Raw genomic sequence first — 21148 nt, 5'->3', positions numbered from 1 at the left:
AATATACATATTCGCATTTTTTTAAGCAGGTTCAAACAATTTATATTTGTAAATAGTAAATAATGTAAAAATATTGTTCTAAAGTGAACTGAAATGTATTATGTTCCTACTGAATTATTTGTTTTAAATAAATGTGTAATATTATATCTAAATATGACAAATATTATACACGAAGATCGATTTTATCACATTATTTATTTTTCAAAAATGAAAGTAATTTAAATAATTTAATTATTGTATTCTTCTATTTTTACATCTTTCTATTTGTTGCAAGTACAAGACTTATGAACAATATCAATTTTTAATTTTTATATGGCAACTTCACTTTTTGCTTCATAATTTTAAGTATAAAAACTTTATATTTTATTTATTATATTTGTTAGATTGTAAAATTATCAAATATTAATAGGATAGTTTTTTAAGCATTTAAGCTTAAATAAGTAATGGTGAATCCCAATTTAGCAAAAAATAAAGAGTGTTTTATTTAAAAGATTCACTATGTACCTACATATTTTAATTTCTTACCAAAATTAATTCATATTTAATTTTTTTTTCCAGTATTTTAAATTTATCTAGGCAATTTAAAAACAAATACCATATGAATAATTAAATGCATGAACAATATTTCTGAAATTATAATTTTAAATTTCACAAACGTGTACAACAATAATGAGTTCATACTTCGATAGAAATATAAGCAAATATACAGTATTCTTCGGAAATACTACTTGAACACGTTTATAAAAATAAAAATGTATAACGAAAAACGCATAAGAGAAATATAAAGTAAAAATGAAGTATTTTTTTCTATTTAAATATAAAACTCTTATCCACGGATCATTATTTTGTTTAATTTAAAAAATACAGTCATGTTCAAGGGGGCACTTATATTCTTTTAACAAAAAGTAACGTTTATTTATTTTTTATAGTATCTAGGTAAAGGTAAGCATAATTTAAAAATAAAGACACGGATATTTGTTTTTTGAATCAGCATAGATAATTTATCAAGGAATTTCATGAAATATTTAAGTTATTGAAATCAAGTTAATCGTAAGTTATATTCTTTACTATAGTAATATTATACTCAAAATAATAATTAACCGTAATAAAATTATACAAACATTGATATATTATATATATATTTTATATTATTATTTATAGTACGTACTATTAGGTAGGTACATAATACACTGCAGGGTAAAATCGTTATCATTAACCACTGTAATAAATCGAAAACCAAATCAATTGAATAAAAAAATGTATAAATTATTTTATGGCCTTAGATGTGATGATAAATCGTGTCAAACGAAATTAAAAAAAAAAATGCCATAAAAATCAATTGAATCAGTTGAAAATAATTCAAAACAATAAACGGAGACGTATATGCAACTAAATACACTTCTCTGTGTGAATGACAGTAGTCGTCCTCGTAGGATAGGCGTTCAAGCCAGAACCATTATCATTTCATATTAAATCACAAAACAAAATTATCTTTTTATTTACATAATAAAAATGGATGTATTTTTACCATCCAAATAACGCAAATGTTATTTTCATTGATATTTAAGATATTTCAAACTTAAAGTTACCATTCGAGGAATTTTTTATCGATAAAACTAAAATATAGGTTATATCGTAAGAAGTGTATATAATTTAAATGTTTATGATCTAATCAACGCGTAAAATTTTATTGAAAGATCAAATATACAGAAGTTAACATCAAAACGTAAACACTACTACGTATAGTATAATTATATAAAAATAAAAAAAATATGAATATATCATAATATATAAGTATAACACGTATATTAATAGGGTTTTTAAGAAATAAATTATACAAAATAATATTTTGTACACGGGATCTTGAAGTTCAAAACAAATAAACATCAAGTACGTTAATATTTAAAACGGAATACTGTGTCGACCATTAATGCGTTTTAGATTAATTAAGTGTTTAATTCGTATAATACGTTCTGCAGAAGATAATTTAATAATTACAAACCATTTATGGGCACTACTGTGGGAATTCGTTTGGTTGTATTATTACAACTTACAAATACCTCCACTAAACGCTATTTATTTTAACATATAATTATTTTAAACGCAGAATAATTTTTTACAAGATAATAATGTGAGTATGTCTAGTATTTATTAAAAAACACCTCACTCAACTGCACTGGAATCGAACTACATTTATATTTTTGTAATTTATTTGATGCGAAAAAATTTAAATAACTGGTAGAAAAATAGACAATATATACTACATTATATTATAGTCATAATAATGAGAATATTTACATATTATAATGTTTAAAATGTTTAAAATGAGACTACAACAAAAGGTAGTACTAAATTCTTGTCTACAATAATATAAATCAACTGATATGGCATACAAATTTAACATATTAAATAACAAAAAAGTATTTACTTCAAGTATTATTAAACGATTTATATGTACACAATCAGTAATTAACTTTAATCTTTAAAAACATATAACTAAATAATTAAAATACTACTCCAGTAATTCATAAAAATGTATTTTAAGCGCATATATGTGTCAAGAAAAATTGATTTGACGAAGGTTTGCGTGACAATTTCGTCTTGGACGCATATGCATGAGATTCTGTCAGCTGTCAATCGATAGGCTCAGTGAAAACATGGAAGTAGACTGTACTTAGGTTTATATAATAAGAATGAATGGAAGAATAACTTAACATCGATATTCGAAAGTATTTATTGTGATAAATGAAAATTCGTAATGTATATAGTTAAATTATCAACCAACGTGAGTAATATAATGAATACATGAACAATTATTATATCATATAAAATTATATTGAATAAGCCAGGTGATTATTTTATCATGACCCACTCATTATTTCAAAAACTATTAACACTTTTGAAAATATTTCTTATACATAATTTTATAACATTAATTATTTAAAACATTAAAAACAAAATTTTCCAAAAAAATTAGAGTTTACTATTTTTATCGTTAAAATTTTTAAATGTTTCCCCGGTTTTTACTTTTTTTGACAACATGCATTTTTAATGCCTTATTATTCCGAAGCAGAATCTAAATATTTTTCGGGGTACTTAAATACAAAACAATTTTGGACGAGTAGTTCTTGAGTAATAGGTATTTAAAGTGTAGCTGAATAGAATGGAGTGGCAGTAGTGGCACAGCGAAATACCCCGAAAATGTTGGTCTATTACTCGCCCCTCATCTTAAATTTAAATACTTATAAGTTATAACTAATAATCTACTATTCCTAAGTTTGATGTTTACGTTGAAAAAACACTCCAAATAATATTCTGCTTTAGAATAAGATGCATGTTATCATAAAAAAAATTAAAAACTTAAACAATTATAACGACGAAAAATAATAAAATAGATTTTTTATAAAAATTTTGTTTTTTATATTACTTTAAATTATGTAAAAAAAATATTTCAATCATATTTAAATGATAATGGTTTTTGAAATAATGAATGTTCAATGATATAAGAATCACTGTATATATTATCAAATGCAACGACAAACGTACTTCGGTGTCATCTACGACAAATCTACACAGACTGCACTAATATGAACGGATAAAATGATGACGTCGAATACACAGGAGAAAATCTCAAGTCAATACGTACGGCGATGATACTAAGAGATCGGTGGTCGATAAGAGATGATGAACGATGCAACTTTGACAAGGGCCCATCAATGGTGTGTCAGCTCACAAGGACCCCGATCATTAACGACTTTAAGTACGACTAAACACCATAATTCAACAAACACAACACGGTGAAGTCATAAAAAAAAATACTAGTGAAAAAGCGAATAACAGCGATTGTTGATTGGGCGACACAAGATGAAGGCAACTGGTCATCGGCACGATTTAACATAGTATGGTATCTTATCTCTGATAAGATCTTTTTAAACAAAATAAGTTGGACATATTTAAGTTAAAAGAAACAATTCTTAAAACAGTGCAATAGTTAACAATAGTATGATAATATTATATTGACGAAATTATTTGACCACTAGAAAAGGCCTTTATAAGTATTTAGTGAAAATATCAAGTCCCTACGATTTTTATTTCTGAATAACAGCATAAAAATTATTTTGATTTTGTTTTTATTTGTTGTATTAGCAATATTTTGTTAAATCTATATAATATATTTGTGTAAATGGTAAAAGTTAGAGAGCCTCATTTATATATTATATTATTATTTCATATATAATGCATTGTTCTTTATAATATACAGTATTATCAAAATTAATTATTACCTAAATTTATAAAGTTTTTTGATAACTAAAATAATAAAAATATTATAATTTATAACATTTTGGTGCCGTAATTGACTTTATTTATAACGACCCGTCTTTGCCGTCTTATAGGTACCAACTATCTTAAATCGTGGGCCGTGGCCATCGGTGACAAAAAGTCGAAAACTGTCAAGACGCATCCGGTGGGCGTCATGTCACGCGTCATCATATATTTTAGACACGGTTACATTTTGACGCGTATACTGCGGTTAATATTATATATTAACCATGGGCGTACACAAGTCTCTTATCTGTACCCAACAAGTAGGAAAAGCTCAATAACTATTAACAGTAATCGTACCTATACTGCTGAAAAATAAAACTATATTTGCCAAATAATAAATATAATAATTACTCACATAATATAATATATGTATTATAATACATTGTGTACGTATAGTTCGTCATATTATCAAATATAGAAACGATACCACCCATTATAGTCGAATCAAAAAATAAAGATGGCATATATATATGAGACTGTTGTAAACTCAAGGTCCAAAAAAATTGGTTCGACACTTCGATTGTTATATGTTATTTAAACCCTTCGAGTTCCAACAATATCAGTCTGCTTAAAACAGCTATAATATTATACTTCTGCAAATCGATAAATAATATTTAAATATCACATTTATATTATATACGATAAAACATCACGATCGGTGACATACACAGAAGCTAGGAACAACAGTAACGAGAAAATTATAAGTCATACAACTAACACATTTTTAAATAGTACACAACACATAATACTAAATAAAAACATAGTAAAAATATAGAAGAATATATAAATAAAATATATAAAAAAAACTGTGTTTGGGGCCCTCTGTAACATATGGGTTTTTTTCTTAAGCCCTTCACGGGTATGAATGAAACAAAGCAAAAAGTAATTCTTCATAATGATATATCAAACTGCAATGGCCACAAAATCGAGAATGAAAATTCAACGTTTGAAAAAACGGACGCTATTGGATCGAAAACTATATATCGATCGTGAAAGAAAGTCGCGGAGAAAAACGGTGGTGCGTCGCATTTTCTTCGCCCACCGATTGTTATTCATCTATTATATTAATATAGTATATTATATTATCGCCATTTTCGTCGGCGGTGGTAGCTGTAGTTGCAACAGCATTGGGTGAAAGTCGGGACCACTGCAGTATACAAGAGCGTAAAATTCATAACCTACACATAATATATACAAGCACTGTTATTATTATTATCACATTATGTGCAGAGGTTTTTTTTTTGTTTCGTATAAATTCAGTATTGTTGTTAATACGGGCGTGACTAATCCGTCAAGGTATATAAGTGCGGCGGTGGGGAAGAAAGGATATTATAGATATTGTATACCTAGGTATATTGTTGTCTCTTCTGCTGCGGAGACACTCGGGAGAACGAAGACCAACTATCATCACGACCAAATGCTGCTGCGTGGAAGAGGCGATTGGAGAATAGGAGGGGGTGGCTGAAATGGGCTGCGTATTATTGCGTAGCCGTATATTATATTATACGCTTCGCTATATACCGCCACCGTGATACAGATATATATAGATAGTACAATATTATATACATCATTCCGCGGTTCGTTGGCCACGACAGTGGTATTATATATACAATATACATATACATAGTGGTGCGGGAGAGGGCCTATATCGGAGAGATTCGGAACCGTTCTAGATCAATGTCGATGGAATAACACAATAATATAATAGACGTCACGATAGCGGTTGTTTTCGACTAGGATATGGCGAAACGAACCATTTTATACCTATAATAATATTGCATTTTGCTGCTCCGGGTGCAGCGTGGTTCTATTTTACCGAGCGACGTTTATATCAACACTACTCGTCCGCGAATCGCACCGGTGATAACTACGCTTTCCTATTATGCAGCAGGATATAAACACGAGACACGCGTACGAATATTTCGTTTATTTGCATATTTTCTTACCAGAAGTATGCGTTCACTAGGTCGTCTCGGTTTGACACTACACAATATTGCCGGCGCCGCCGTACCACCGCCGTCCTTTCAATTATTAATAAATTTCTATATTCGAATCGGAATGCTATGCATATATTATTATTAGCAGCGCACAAATTACTATTCAACATCGTAGACACAATATACACACGACATACATATTATAATATTATGATCCCGTTTAAATGGCACAATCGATAGTCGACCAAAATGTATCAACTGGGTTACTGCAATGCGCACTGGTTTATTTTGGTTTGACTGTCATAATCGATCGGGAATAAATAGTTTAAACCGTACAACTGTACAAGTTTCGTAACTCGTAATGATTGCTTTTCAGTATATTATAAACTTCCATAGACCATTACAGACAAAAACATAATTGTATACGAGGCCTAAACATTTCACATTATTTTCATTGTGACAACTATATGAAGTATTTATATATTACAGTAATGTTATTTAATTTGTATTTCATTAGCATATAGTTATACTTTAAAATAAAACCAATCATGGTTACAATTGTGTATACAAATATATCAAGACAAACGATTTTGTATGATGTATTCATTATATTGATGAACCTAACGGCATTCGAATATCCGTTGTAATTGAGCCGACAAATAATGACAAGATGCCTAAATGATAAATGCGTCAAAACTAGAAATTATATATAAAACTATGTAATACTGAAAGAGAAACTATGAAGAGTAAAACTCTTTAGGTAGGTACCTCGTACCTAGTTAATTTTACTCTTCACAAGAGAAACTACGCACCAAAACACAGAACCAAAAACAAAACTTATCGTAAAAAAATTATTCATTATTATAAATTTACCTAATTTTAAACGATAAAAACTATTGATACAATGTTTTTAAATCTCTTTAAAATAACTGTTTAGTTTTGATAGTGAACCTGTGTTTGGCTGTTGGATAAAATACATATTTTTATAATTGCATGTTTATAATGTGTTGAACGAGTAGAACATACAATTTGAATTTAAAAAGTGTTATGTCATACGTTGTCATTGCTAGACACCACATACAATTATCGGATGATTATTGATTACAAATGCAATATGCATATATACATATAGGCATACTTATGTATTATAAATAATTGGAAACTATTATAAGTAATATATATGATAATAATTAATATTATGTAGAAGTTCAAAACATAGAAACAAACACGCTACAGAGTACTAGAAAAAAAAATTTTTCTTCATTTTATTTTTTAAATCTGACATGAAATGTATCAGTGGATACTAATTTATTTATTTATACACAATAAAATTACTTATTCATAGGCTTTATTTTCGTAGAAATTTAACAATTGGATTATTATTTGTATATAAAAATATTTTAAATTTAAGTGTGCATTAACTTCTCTGGATAGAGTTATACACTTCCGATATAAATACAATAATTTGTATTAATTAATACTCACTTTATTAAAAAAAACACTAAAATTAAATAGCCTTATCAATAAAATGCAGCAGTCTAATAGAATAATAAATTGTAAAAATTTAATTGACAAAAAAATAGTAGTCAAATATTTATATAGAACAGTACACTTAACCCTGAATATTTATCGTTCTGCTAAGTCAACAGTTTATAGAAGAGGTCAAACGATAAATCCCCATTTGACGCATACATCACTGTTTCAGGGTTCCAATCGTTCTATTTTTTTTATACGAATAACGCATATAGTGGGCGTTTCGTAGCAAAGGACTTGACTCGACAACAATTACGTGTCAAGGTCTATTATATTATTATTTTTTGTGTCTTCCGTACGTGGAATTATAATAATCTAAGACAAATAATACGCGTATTTAAAAAAACGCAAAAAGAGCTCTGCAACTCGTTGAAATTCAAAGATCATATTGTTATAAAAGATCTTTACACAAATAACTCACTAATAGTTGTTTAAAATTGTATACAGTGTTTAATAACTCTGTAAATAACGTCTTATAATATCTATAGGTACACTTAACTGAAATGAACGCCTACTGAAATAAGCGACTTCCTACGCGGGTATCCACATCCGGTTTTTTATATAGACAACTGTGTGTGAAGTGTAAAAAAGTCATAGAAAATGCAAATACCAACCTGCGAAGTATAAAAAAACAAAATAAAAGATTTATAATTGTGCATTATACCTATACAGGGTAGGTACTCCACTCCCCCTACTACTATATAGGAGCGCTCCACTACCAGCTTCCTGTCTAAACTTTGAAACGTACATAACTATTTAAGTATACTTAAGTAATGGAAATAGTGATACAATTTTTAAAACAATATTAAAAGTAATTGCAGATACATGAAAAAACTAAAAAAAAATAGTTTTATTTTTGGGTATAGTACGCCCAAAATAAATATTATAAATTTTAATATATTTTGTGTATTTATTTATTATGAACTTATTATTTAAAAAAATATTAAATAGGAAAAAAGTTGACGGAGACAACCACAGTGAAACACTCAAACACCGTGTACGTACGTAATGTATAGATACATACGCATATTTACGATAGTCAACTCTATCAACAGAATAATGTATTTACTAGGTATAAATAAAATATATGAATATATTATCATTTACAATATATACTCAATGATATTTTACATAATTACTACTTATATAATATATCGCTGTGTAGGTATATGTGTGATAAATTAATAGATAAAAAACATACCGTATACATATTATAATATGCCGAATTCGAAGTTTATTTTTCATCATCCATATCCACTGCAGCGGACACGGACAATAATGTAAGACAAATATCAAGTACCTGTTAACTATTGTATGGTTATAAGCCAATTAAAATAGATAAATTTTAACTACCTAGTGCAATATATCTTAAATCAGAAGCTAAATAACTGAAAACCTGTTAAATCGTATCTATATATAGGTTATAGGTAGAATAATTGTAAATACATAACTAATATGGAGGTAATTTCCTTCATATCACGTATGAATATAGCTTATATAGATTAGAGCCTAACTCTAAGAGCAACTCAGTCATTTTACACAGAAATATAAGTATGTATATTGTATACCGATAATAAATTAAAGAGAGTTTAGTTATAGATTATTTCAATATATTAACACAATACTATACATTTTTGTTCACACAGAATAATCCATTTAAAATATTAAATTTGACAATGTCCATTTAGATGTGTGTACTTAACACCTTTAAGATTAATTATTGTCCCATGGGCCATGATTCATGACACGTACGAGGAGATACAAATATATAGCAAAAGTAACTAACAATAACGTGCCCAGCATACACATATTTAACAATTTCATAGTAAATAGATTTCCGTATAAGATATAGGTATAATGAAAGTTATCCTTGGTCTAAATTATTTTCATAATTTTTTTAATATAATCATATGGTTTTCAAAGTACTTAAAATATTTTGATATGACAATAATTCGACGAAATAAATATTTAATTTAACCGTTACATATCCAATTGCATAGAAATGTATAAGATAGGTCGGGATACAAATCTATAAACTGTATGGGAATATGGTATAGGTACTGCAAGGACCGCTTTTAGAAAAAATTGAATATTCCGTTAAATTCCGTTATTCTACAAGAAAAATTGTAAGCATATAATTTCATCTAAACCTTTGGATTCTGAAAACATACAAAGGTTTATCGAATAGGAAAACAGTATATGATTGGAAAAGCAACTGAAACAGAGATACGATTTGGGGATACTATACTAATGTACCAAATAATATTATACACAGATCACTATATAATTATCTCGTATTGCCATTGCGTTTACTCATGTAATACACACGGCTGTTTTGGATACATGGTTGCATACAAATTCAAATTCCGAATACGCAATTCTAATAAATATCACCCTTCATATTAGGTAATCTACAACGTATATTATAATAATAGTAAAAACTCACGGAAATCGATAACAGAAGAAATACTTTATATTATATGTTATATAAATATATATTGAGCGACAAGTCTGTATATAATATATCGACTCCCCAATGAAGAGGAAAGTAACTCGATTTTACGAATTTTTTTTTCAATTTGGTATTTTTGTTTTTCTGGATTTCCATCGAAGACAGCAGTAACTGAATCTTATTGTATAGAACATCTTTGGTTGATTTATGCTACAATCGGTTTCGTTGGAAATCCAGAAAAACGGTAACACCAAATTGAAAAATAAAAATTAGTAAAATCGAGTTATTTCCCTCTTCATTGGGAGAGTAGATAGAACTTAAGTAAGTTAATAAGTCATGACTGAAAAACGATTTCAAGGGGTCCAATATTTTTTTAATATGGATACTGGACACTTATCATTTTTTTACGTTCAAAATATAAAAACTCTTGTTCTACTTTTAAAAATGTCGAGGGGGAGGTGATCCATTGTGCACACTGCCTATCATAACATATATTTTGCGATATTTTTTCTTTACTTATGGATAATATAAATTGTCTGGAATGAGTCGATAAAATAATAATAAAATTTATATAAAAGTATTACAAGGTCACCAGTGTAATATTGAAAATAAAATGTTAGCACGCATAATATATTGCTCATCGTTATATGCGTGCATCTAAATATACGTTTCCGTTAAATATATATATATAATTATGAAGAATATGTTACAATGCTGGTAAATTTACGGTTCTTTTTATTATTTACATTTTAAATTTGTTGACACACTTGACACTTAAAACGAATTAATGACAAAAACAAATTAAAAAAAGATGGGTAAGTGGATGTTGCTCTGCTGTACAGTAGGTTACAAGTTGGTCACTGTAATGGATGGTGTTAAATTTGAATTCAATGATATAATAACATTGTATAAGAAAAACGATTCTGAGCGAAAACGGTCAGTCAGCCTATGATATTACCAAGTATATTTGATGATATTATTGTGAAAAAAGTAATTTATATATAACCTATTTACGTGGAGCCTAAGAGTCTTGTTTTCAATTTTCAATCCTTAGCTATAAAATTTGAACATTTTATACATTTTTAACTACAAAATAATTATTAAATTTTAAATTTGATAAATTTTGTCAACATTTGAACTTTAAGAACTTTAAATGCTTATACAAACAAATTGTGCATATGTATTTTTGATATTTTTCAACTGCTATTAGAACTTTATATCAGGAACCTTATATTAAATGTTCACGCTTTTTTACCCAACAAATAAAATTTTATAATTAACAAATATTATAGATAACAAATTCAAAAGAAAATGATAATGCGTTTGCCGATATTCTAGAGTTTGGGAGTTCCGAGCTTTAAAACGATATAGTAGCAGCATTTGTAGTTTAAATCTACGTATAACATGTACCTATAAATGCTGTTGTACAAAACATAATTTATGAAAAAAGTACATCACTTCTTCTACAGAGCAATACAATATATATCTATAGAATTTACCGTTGATGAACGATAGATTTAAAAATAATATATGTCATTGTTTACAATTATATAATATTATATAGTACCTATATACGATAAATACGAGTGTACGACACAGTATGGAACAACGCGCCCGCAACAATAACAGCGGGAGCGCGATTTCAGAGGCGGTTTATTGAACACTCGGAGACTGCGACAGTGCGACACGGTATTTTCTTCGCGGGTCGTTGGACGCGGTTGCGTCGGACTAGATGGTATCGTGGAAAACACCTTACTACACTGTAGTACACACTACACTCAATTCGATTGTCCGCGATGATGTGATATTCGCGCGACGACGATAATAGGTAATAGTAATGTAAAATAATGCCTTATATTATGTAGGTATCTATTAATTATACTAAAAAGATACAACTATAGACTATGGCTAATCAATTACCTGCAATCGGAAACATTATATTTATAAGTTATAACAAATTAAAAATTAATAATTACATTAAATAGATACATTAATAAACAATGATAGTTGAACAAAATTTAATATTTTAAAAAATATTCCAGATATATTATTCAAATTAATTTTTTGATGGTATAAAAAAAAATTTCATAATATTATGTTTATATACCTTATAGTTTTATAATAAAATTTTTAGCCGATTGATGGTTAAGTATTCTTTCAATTTTATAAATAAGTATACGATCAGATACAATTTTAAATCTCTGTTACACTTCTGAAACTCGATTTTTCTTTTTGATTACTTCCATTGGTTATATCTTATGACTTATACACCTATTACTAAACACGGGCTTCGATGCGTATAATATATACAATATATAGGTATTGTTGGTTTTAAATTAATAACATAATGGCCCCCTATATACTCGATTCAAATTGTAATTTGATGCCTTTATTTTTTATCATACTGATGTGTGTTAAAAAATATATATGTATATATAATATGTATGCTATTTTACCTACATTTAAAATAAAATGTATTATAATATGCACTATTATAGTCAAATATCCACTAAAAACCGTTAAATTAGGAAATATTATGCACTAAAAACGTTTAATTATATGATATTTATCATGAAATTAATTTAAAGGTAAATACCGATGTACCCAATAAGCCAAGAAACATGTAAATACATTCAATATAGAGCTCTAATTACAATATATGTACATATTTATATATTGTTATGTGCGTGCGGGTGTGCAGCACATATTATAATATACTACAGTACAACGACTACACCAAAGTGGGTTTCCGCTCGCGATCGTTATTTTTCGTATACGTCGATTTTATATTACGTTATTACGTACATAAAATATTAGATATTGTATACCTATTTATTTCAACCGGTCGTAAACTTGTAACGGTAAAGCAGGCTGCAGACGGATGCGCGAGCGACGACGAAATTTTCAGCCACTGCGGTCGCAACGTATATATATATAGATACACAATATTGTACACGCGCGTGCGGCCGCCAACAACTGCACAGTTCCCGATTTTTTTTTAACACTTTATATATGAAGTAGTGAGGTACCTTCTATAAAACCATTGTTGCTCAAACACGCCGTCTGCGCCACAGTTGTGTGTGCGTTGTTATTGCTACACACTACACAGCCTACACCAAGAGTACACCGAAAATGTACAAGTACTCAATAAATAATAAAATGTATACTGAATAGTGATGGATATAAAAAAACAGTGCTGTGTAGTATACTAATATCCAACATTTAAATACCCGCAGCAGGTGTCACTTTTCGGGAAGTGAAAAAAGGGGCCCCGCATAGTGCAGTATAATACTCGTCTTTTCAAAAACGATTAACTCGCACAGAAACTGCACGTGCATCGAGTGCACTGCTATTCTATTATATTATCATGTTATGTATATTATAATAATATAGCCATATCAAGTAAGTTCAAAAGGTTTGATATACCGCTCAGTCTTTTTTTTCATTTTCTCTTATAAAAATGTTATTTCATTAAACAATATACCGGTCTTTAAGTCATCAGACCGAATTAATTAACAATACAACCATTATTATTAAAGGTATTATATATTTAATCTACCATGCATCGCTGGTATTGCAAGTTTTTTTTTTATTATATTTTAGAATTCATACAAAGCCCCGGCCCCGGTTACGAAATAAAAATATTTTGTTAACTCAGTTGAATAAAAAAATTAGCAATCGTGTTATCCTAAATTCTAAATTAAACTTCGAGATGTAGAACTAGTAGAAGTATTTCCTTGTCTGCCTGCGTCCTACACGGCTACATCTCTACGGGTATATAGGTACACGTCATTAATAAACAAAAAATCGAATGTGAGCAATAATGATAAGCCTATTGAATTTTTCAATTTTTACAACTAGATAAATAGTTAAGGATTCATAAAGTACCATCAATACATAATAGGTAATTATCCGTACGCCAGATGAATATCAAGACGGCCTACGCAATAATTTATGCTTACTGCAGTAATAAATCATCCTATATACAGACGTTAAACGGTACCCACGACATAACTAATATATTAAGCATGACCAAATAAGCGCAATATCAACAATGCTGCAAATATTGTCGAAAATCAAAACTTTAATACTATAATATTCAATTAAAATAATCACACTACAATGGTTAAAAAGCTGTAAGACTACAACGGTTCAACGTCAATATTATCACACCTTGGTGCGGCGTTATAATATATTAATATTAATTACAACATCCATACATATATAAATAAATATTAATATACAGTTTATGACTTATTTTTTAATAGGAAACAATCCAGTAGTTTTTTATTATGTTAATATGTTACACTTAGTTAAATACATAAATAAACCAACAAATTAATTAGGTAGTTAAGAAAACGCACCAAGTAATTATATTTCCTGTTTTTTTATTAAATGTATTTTTAATTTATTAATACTTCTTATCCGGAAAAACTAAACATATAAACACAATTATTACGATACAAAATGTATTTTAAAGCCCCAAGGAATTTAATATTTTATTAATATAGTTATAGTCTTCGGTATTATTTGAAACCTAAATTTGTAATTAAACGAACTTGTATTATAGTTTTCAATTTTAAAACTAAATATTCTTTTTTTATTTTCATAATTCTTTTTTCTATCATAATTTAAAAGTAGGAAGGTACATTATTATTTTGTACACCTATTAGGAGAGAATTAAGTAATTGATCAAAAACTAAAGAACTTTTAGAGATAAAATATAAGTTACAAATATATACGCATGTTGCATATAGTAGTACCTAGGTATAGTACATACATTATACTTATTTTATTTTATGGTTAATCGTTAATATTAGAATGGTAGGAAAATTCAATTTTACTTTAAAAATAAATTAGTAAAATACGGGGTAAAATACTTTTAAAAAAAACATAATATGCTTAACTATAAAACTCGAGATAAAACTAATGGTTTTCTTTATTTCGTATAGATACTAAATTGCATAATAGTTAGTAATACAAGTAATTCATAAATCGAAAATGTGTTTTAATAATTTAATTCCATTAGACCCAAGAGGAGTGGGTGAATGGGTGTGTACTGTGTATAATATGGTATGGACAGGAAACAATAATAATTTGAAATGAAAAAGATGGCTTACAGTATTGTCATTTATATTTAATATGCATACATATAAAGATGATTACGACGAGCACGTTATTGATCATTAAACAAATACAATGCAGTTGTGTCCTGTCAATAGCTCTGTCTGAGCACATCAATATGTTTTTTTGTTATACACTAACAATATAATAAGTACACTAATACATCAACACTTGAAATAGCTAGAACGAATTTTTAATGAAATAACCTGATAAGAGTTCTTATAGCTAAGCATAATTTAGTTTCATATTTTTTTTTAACAACATAATAATACGTAGGTATTATAGGTACCTATAATATTATATTTCAAGTTTATTTAATTACAATCGTTCATCAAGTCATAATAATATGTTTCAAACTGTTACATTAAATATTTAAACAAAACAATAGTGTTGTAAAGTTAGTACTTACACCAATAGCTAGACTACAGTAAATTAAAAATATTAACAATATTATATTCATATAAAATCTTTGATAATTTAAATTCTAAAAACATGATTTAATGCAATGGAAGTTTTTAATCTTTTATTTAATACGCCCTGGCTCGTGATTATTAATAGATAATAATATAATTTTTACTACCTACATTGAAATAATGTAATGTTTATAAAGATATATTTAGTACTAATTGGAATGCAACACTACAACGATATCGTATCTACCTATGTCCTAAAATGTTTATTAAAATATTAGTCATTTCAAATGGATTATGATTTATCCTAATAGACATGTTTCATTCAAATTTCTAATGCATTGTAAAAAATAAAATCAAAACACCAAAATTATTATCACCAATATTAATAGAAATCGATGTAAATTAAGTATTATTGTCATTTGTGTTACATAGAATCAACATGTTTTTTAAAAAGAACACGAGAAGTCGCTCTGCTGTATTATAGCCTATATGTGTTGGGTAGATCACTATAATAGACGTATTAAATTTGAATTCAATGATAAATCACGAAAAACAACTCGGATCGGAGACGGTCGGTCGGCCTTATTTTAATATTTTATACTATGTATCTATAATTATATTTATACTGGTAATAGTATTTAGTAATACAGTAAGTTTAACTAAATTTTTGCCAAAAACCAATCACATTTATTTTAAAATAATAATAATAACTGTATTTAACCTACCCAATATAAAACCTACAGTGCCCTCCCCACACCCAATGGCCTATGTTGCCGCGGGTTACCCAATAAAAAAAAAAAAAAAAAAAAAAAAAAAAAATAACTGTATTTATTATAATATTAATATTATTATAAAATAATATTATATAATATTAGATATTAATACTATCTGTTACTAGCGTAGAAGTCAATACCGACATACCAACAAACCGTCATAGAACATTTGCAATGGTACCGTAGACAGTGTAAATATAAGTTCGTGGTATCAATTGATCAAATTCAATCAATATTTTAATATTTTGAAAATTTCAATGTGTTTACTGTTTAGTAAATAATAATATTGTTATAATAGGATATCATTTATATTATTGGTATCAAAAAACTTATACACTTTTAAGTCAATCGACGTATGAATAACATGATTGCATGAAATGAATGTGCATAATTGTTGGTATAAATATCTTAAATATTATGAAAATGTCATCGTGTACCTATAGATTATATGTTTTGAATTTCTACAGAATTCCTACCTAACTAAAAGTACTGACAATTTTCGACACCCCAAAGTACCTACCACTGTACTAACTTAAACTAGATCCAATTTGCTATCAGAAAACACCAATCAACGAAGTTGATCATCATACCATTTTTCTGCTATCAAGAACCGACAAAAATAGGTTAAACAGTCATCAATGTAAAACTCTCGGTAAAACCAATACATTTATCGGAGAAATATATTATATATATATATAAGTATATATATTTATATTTATGTTAATAGGTATATTTTAATTCCATTTTGTATTACTATATTATTTTTTTTATTATTATTATTATTATTGAAAATATATAGGTACCTATGACCTATGTACTAACAAATATTTAAAAGGCATAATAAGATCTAAAATTAAAACTGTATTTCTTATAGAAATAAGCAGATTTTTAGCATGGGCGATTGCAAGTTTGCCAATTATCAATGGATGTAATCCAAAAATATAGTAATACTCGAACTGTAAGTTTAAAATCATTATTTCTGTTCGGTAGGCACAAAGTTACACATTAATCCATGTAGCTACTAAAAAATATTTTTTTGTTTTATTTTAAGCTTACAAATAGGTACTAATAAGATATTATCGAGCGTATTATATTTTATTTGGGAACCTATAGTCAAAAAATATTATAGTAATCAATACCTAACTTACCGAGCATCTTATAATAAACATAGAAATGTAGAAATTACAATAATATTTAAAACTATTAATTTAACCACCAGCTTATAAATAAGACAGAATATTAAATTTAAAAAAAGTTATATATTCAATTTTATATTTCAATAATATATATGCCTACTAAATAATGTATCTAAAACAACAATCTAGAACATAATATCGTCAATCGTCATGTTATAAAAGATTATAGTTATCAATTGTAATACAATAATTATCATTTATCAAAATATACGGACGTATTACTGATAATAAAACTGGTAGGATGATTAAATCTAATTAATGCCTTCTAAGAAGGATAGATGGTACTATATTTAAAATATCTGTACACCTATAAATATAAGCCTGTAAGATATATTGTAAAAACAAATAGAAAAAAATCAATCGTTCTAAGATTGAACCCATTCCTAACCAGCTGGCTTATACCCGCCTTCCTGAAACAGAAGTCATAAATCATGGTGTGGAGCTTTAGAGCGTACATAATATTGAAAATAAACCAAAAATAAAAATGCCGAATAGCCGGTCTTTATAAAATCATAACCGTTAGTTAGGACCGTTATAATAGAAATGTTCACAGCTCACCATAACTCATAAGAAAAATTGTGTCAGCAAAAGCTGACCTTTAAATCTCAGTTTATCGGATCTGATCGAAATCCCGCACAAAATGTTTTAAGTCTCCACACGACCACGACACTATTCGTGTTTCAGACTTCCAGTGGCGACGACGACCTGCATAACGCTTTAGGGCACAGTGTACGTAATTTGTTGAGAATCCAAACACGGAGGATGATCATTAAACTGGTTTTCTGACTGCTTTTTTTCAAGGGGCGGGGAAGGACATTGAAAATGCACAAAAATTAGGTCAATTGGTCGCGCATCATAATATTATAATACGGCGGAAGTAGCATTTTATTTTTATCAACTACCTTTATCGTATTATTTTTTCATGGTCATCGGTCATTATCACCAGTGTCAAAAAATATAATTTTCTTGATTTGAATACGAGTATATACCGCATTTGTTAATCGGTTAATATTTTTGTTTTTTATGGTAGGTGATCATATTATTTTATTTAACACTTATGACTAGTAGGTTAAACAGTAAACACACACACACACGCACGAACACTGAGGATTTCCTTCCGAATTGAAATTGAAAATATCCAGTCAAATTAACTGTTTGTACATAGTACCTATACTTACTTAATATGATTTTTAGGTACTAAAATATACTCAGGATATTTATTGGTTCATTAAGAATTTGGTAACATTTATTTTACTAAAATAGTTAGGTATTTATATTTAAATTTTAAATTTTTTTTTATTATAAGGTAATTTATTATAAAGGTGTTCATAAAAATATTATTAATATTATTAATATATTACAAACAGTAGTAAAATTAGCCACAAACACATTATAAAAAATTTGTTAATTTAAACAAATTGTAGGTATTAGGAATAAAATAGCCATTGGTGTTACCTACTTACAAACCAAGCATTTGAATTTCTTTTGTTTTTTATCACATATCATGCATACTTATTAAACTTTAAAAAATAGGGAAATAATCTGAAAAGAAAATACATTCATGATCATGAACTAATAATATGAACCTATCTATGGTCTTCTTTGTAGTTGTTAACTATGTGACTATTAAGTAGAGAATAAAGATACAGATAAAAACATAAAAAGATGACAATATAACACAATTATTATCACTATCATTTTTTGACCTATGACACACTAAAATGGACACAATTAATATAATAAAGACTACGATCCTAATGAATTATTTGCTGTCACTCGTTCCGAATGTCTGATAGTTTAAAATTTAAACATATGTATATATAGTAACAATGTTAATGAACACTTATAAAAGTGTTATTAAATTGCTCGTTAAATTGTATCTAACTGTTAAAATGGTTAATCATCATAATATATTATATTTGATTATTATAAAGCTATATTGCCCAGATTATCTAGTACAATTAAACAGATAAACTGATAACAAGTAAACTACAATGTTTAGGAGGTTCAGCCTGACTACTCATTTTGACGACTAGGTATAAAAGCCATGAAAACGACAATATTCAATGGCTTATTGGCATGAACACATTCTTAAATAACAAAAGTTGTTAAAAATGCATGAGCAATACTTTTGGATAGAAAGTATGTTGCAAAATAAAGGCTACAAACCAGAAAATACATATACGGCTATAATACCAGCCATAATATTATAGTCATGGAACTTGAAACGAATACAACTGGTTGTCGAATGATGTTACTTGAATGACACAATATACTGTATAGATCTCTCAGATCATATGAAGAACGGTCGAAAATGCAAATAATACCATTCAATCAAATAGTAGGTGCACTAAAAGAGATGATAACAATGCCTCATACTTCATGCAAGTGGAGTACACTACAATACTGTTGACACAGAGAATGATAAAATAAAATTGACTCACCTTCGATGCACACGACATGGTCCCTGACTTGTTGGGCGACGATTGGATCGGGTATGAGCTCGATGAGATCATAAATGGCGTAGATGGACGGATGGACGCTCTCAAACCGCTGAATTTCCTTGCAGATGGCCAGCGAATTGTTGGAGAACGGTGAGTGGCTATGGTAGTACGATGGACGGCCGTTCATTTTTCTGGTCACGTCGCGCACATTACACTCATTGGAACTAAAAACGGACGGACGGGCGGACGAATTGGCAGGAAACGAAACGCACTTCGGGCACTTCGATAAGAGGTAACGAAAATATCGACAAGCAGAAACGGAATAGCGCGGTTGATGGCTCGCTGTGACATACGCGGATCTCGTTACCGTCGTCGATAGGAGTTTAGCGGGGCGGTGGCGGGCGACAAAAGCGATAATTGTGTATAATTATTATTTAGAAAAAAATCAAACGTCAAAAAGCGAAACCACCGCCGATGAGTGCCGTTCTCGACGTGCGACGGTATCACACCAACTCAGAAGCCAACGGATTGTAATCAAACCCGCGTACAAATAAACAAATTGCTATCTCGGCCAGACGTGTTGTTGTTATCCGTGTTTACCATTTTCGCGTTCCTTCCTCTACCCCCTCTTCGACAAAAAGGTTCATGGTACCACGCGCACGCGCAAACAATCGCCGCCACCTAGTCCGGTCCGGCGTTACCACCACAGACAGATGTCGCTCGGATCGTAGGAGCGGTCACCCGCGCTATTTTAAATCATTCTATCCGTTCCGAAAATTACTGATTTAGATTTTTATCATTTTCCATTCCCATTGTTTCATCATTACTCCTAATACTTACTCCTATTCTAACGTTCTAAATTTTTTACTCCTTTTTGAATAAAAAAAAATCATTAAGTCATAATTCTGACTCATCCTATAGGCAATAGTAATGAGTAAAAATGTTTACAT

The 21148-nt window shown here is 28.6% G+C and overlaps 1 protein-coding gene across 1 annotated transcript in view; it reads right to left on the bottom strand.

Annotated features, from left to right (window-relative positions):
* Nucleotides 1-20770, bottom strand: part of LOC132949970 (centaurin-gamma-1A) — a 114748-nt gene extending 93978 nt beyond the window's left edge. The window contains exon 1 of the mRNA XM_061021110.1: nt 20199-20770. Within this exon, the coding sequence (XP_060877093.1) occupies nt 20199-20385 (187 nt within the window). The 5' untranslated portion in view covers nt 20386-20770. The remainder of the gene's footprint in view (nt 1-20198) is intronic.
* Nucleotides 20771-21148: the final 378 nt, after the last annotated feature.

The sequence above is a fragment of the Metopolophium dirhodum genome, chromosome 8, assembly GCF_019925205.1.
Source record: "Metopolophium dirhodum isolate CAU chromosome 8, ASM1992520v1, whole genome shotgun sequence".
In the NCBI taxonomy this organism is placed as follows: domain Eukaryota; kingdom Metazoa; phylum Arthropoda; class Insecta; order Hemiptera; family Aphididae; genus Metopolophium; species Metopolophium dirhodum.
Note: the sequence above shows the minus strand (reverse complement) of the source record. Positions and strands in the feature narration are given on the sequence as shown.